Raw genomic sequence first — 2500 nt, forward strand, 5'->3', positions numbered from 1 at the left:
CACAACAAGTGAGTGTTGGCGCACATAGGATCACATTATTTTAATTATTTAAATGCACTTTCCATGTTGCTTATTCTACTTTCAATGTTGCTTTATTATCATTCTCTGCACTCCAGCCTAGTCAGTTCTTAGGCATCTATCTGTCCCACTGTTGCAGGACTGTGTTCAGCTACATGTAAGCAAAAGAAAGATATTGTTGCAATGTTTATAGTTGGATTTTAGACTTGGTTAGAGGTATTACTAGGCAATTCAGATTTGCAAATTCATTGAAATTGTATGTGTAACATTGTGGCAATATTTTCTATATCCCTATAATTTAGCTTTAAGAAGCCTTTTGCAGTATAGAGGGTGAATACTTTCAACTATGGTATTGTATGAAAAGGTTAGAGCGAGTGGGAGAAATAAGCATGTTTGAGTAAGAGAACATCTTTGTGTGTGTGTGTGCGTGTGTACATGCACATGTATGTGTCTATGTGTGGATAAAAGTGTTTGGGTGTGTTTTGCACATTTGTATGTTCTGTGTATGCATGTGTAATGTTTGTGATGAACCACTGTGCACATGCATTTTTCCAAACAGGCACTTGCAAACAAATATATAAGTATATATGTAAGCCAAGGTACAAATTTATGTTTGAACCTTGACTTACATTTATACAGTCTATATGAATCCAGTATTTAAGGATTAAAGAGTATACAGTTTTTAATTGTGAATAATTTTATGATTAACTTAAATAAATAGAATTTTTATTAGGCCAGATTAGACATACAGTGGATAATAATAGTTTCCTTTTGGTCAACATAATGATAGACCCTTGTCATGTACGTGATAAATACCAAACCCATCTTGCTCTTAAGACCACATTGCAGGTTACCAGATGTACTTTTAAAGTACCTCTAAAAATCTCCAAATACTGTCCCAAAATTAATTAAATAATTAAACATTTAATTTTGTGGATCAACCCTCTTGCTAGAATATTTTGACATCTTATATTTGAAAATACTACAGAGTCAAGCAAAAAGAGAGTGCGTGCGTGCGTGCGTGCGTGCGTGCTTGTTTGCTTGTGTGTGTATGTGGGTTGATGCGTGCGTGTGTGCAAATATATGCATGTACGTATGTATGTATAAAAGCAAGTAGACCTAATTCTTCTACCTATATACATGTGTATGTATTTGATGACTTCTGCAGAGGTGTAGCAAAAACAATTCTAGCATAATTTATCTTTAAAAAAAGGTGACATCTTGCTCATAGTAATGCTCAAGGCAGGGAAGGTTCCATGATTTGCCTTTTGGTTCATAGATATTCACAGTAAATGATAATTATCCTTACCTCTAGTGCAGTTCTGGAACCCATTTTAGTAATAGACACAAAAATGCTTTCAGTATTTAACCTTTAGTTTTTCTTACCTTGAATCAAGGAAACATATTTTTTTATGTACATAAGCTGAATACTGTTTTATTTATGTAAAACACTTTTTTTTCTATGGTAATAAAATTTAGGCTTCTTAAAGTTTTAGTTATTTACCTTCAGTTGTTTTGTTTTGGAATTTGAAAAAAAATGTTTTTGTTTGTTTTCTATTTATTTGGTATAATGTGTATGGCTTTGTCTTTTATGTTTACATAAATATCACACTTTTAAACACATCATCTATATATACATACCTAGTGTCATCTCTGCATCTTGGGACTGCTCAATGATACGTAATTCCTGTCTAAATTGAGGTATACAACAGACAGTAAATCATTGCATGATTTTAAACTTGAAAGTTAACTAAAAGGTATATATAGTAGATGAGGAAACCTTACACTTGAGATTTAATTCATCCACAGCATTTTGTTAAAATCACACCAGAAATGCAACTGCTACCCTTAATCAAGAATATGACTATTGAGAGAGCATGTACTAAAACCTTAGGGTTCTTGTGCACATGTTACCCTTCAATTTTTGTTTTGTGAAATCTCAAAGGTTATGCCAAGCTATGGTAACTAAGGATCTGATTAAACAATGGTTTTATTTCAAAGATAATAGTTGGTTTTGAAGTGATTGCTTTTAAAGATAGGCTTGCATATTTAGATGATATACCATATTGACACAAAATTGCTTTTCCAGTTTAAGAAGGAATTTGATTGAGATTGGTTTCGAGATTGAAAAATAAAATTCTACCTATTTCACTTGTAGCTTGGCATTATCTTTTTACCCCCCTAAGAGTAAGGCATACAAATAAATACATTTTATGTGGTTGTATTGTATTTGTACCTTTTTTTCATGCATCCAACTTTATTTTGGCATTTACTCTGTATGAAAGTTGTGACCCTGTATTAAGAAAGCGAGCTCTCATTATTTGTGTATGAAAGATTTGTACACTTACATAAAAAAAAGACCATTCTATCAAACAAAGCAAGTGTTTTTCAGATTTTCTTCTCACTTTCTCTACCAATAGACCTTTCATTCATGTCAACTCAGCCATACTTCTATGAAAAAACAAATAGAAAACATATCTGG

At 32.3% G+C, this 2500-nt stretch overlaps 1 protein-coding gene across 4 annotated transcripts in view; it reads left to right on the forward strand.

Moving 5' to 3' along the window:
• The window catches only part of Nmnat (nicotinamide mononucleotide adenylyltransferase), a 79883-nt gene that overhangs the window by 29136 nt on the left and 48247 nt on the right, over positions 1-2500 (forward strand). For all 4 annotated transcript variants that reach the window (XM_070126252.1, XM_070126254.1, XM_070126253.1 and 1 more), the window contains one exon: positions 1-8. This exon is cut by the window's left edge and continues 147 nt beyond it. In XM_070126252.1, the coding sequence (XP_069982353.1) occupies positions 1-8 (8 nt within the window). The remainder of the gene's footprint in view (positions 9-2500) is intronic.

This window comes from Penaeus vannamei, chromosome 10, assembly GCF_042767895.1.
Source record: "Penaeus vannamei isolate JL-2024 chromosome 10, ASM4276789v1, whole genome shotgun sequence".
NCBI classification, from domain to species: Eukaryota; Metazoa; Arthropoda; class Malacostraca; order Decapoda; family Penaeidae; genus Penaeus; species Penaeus vannamei.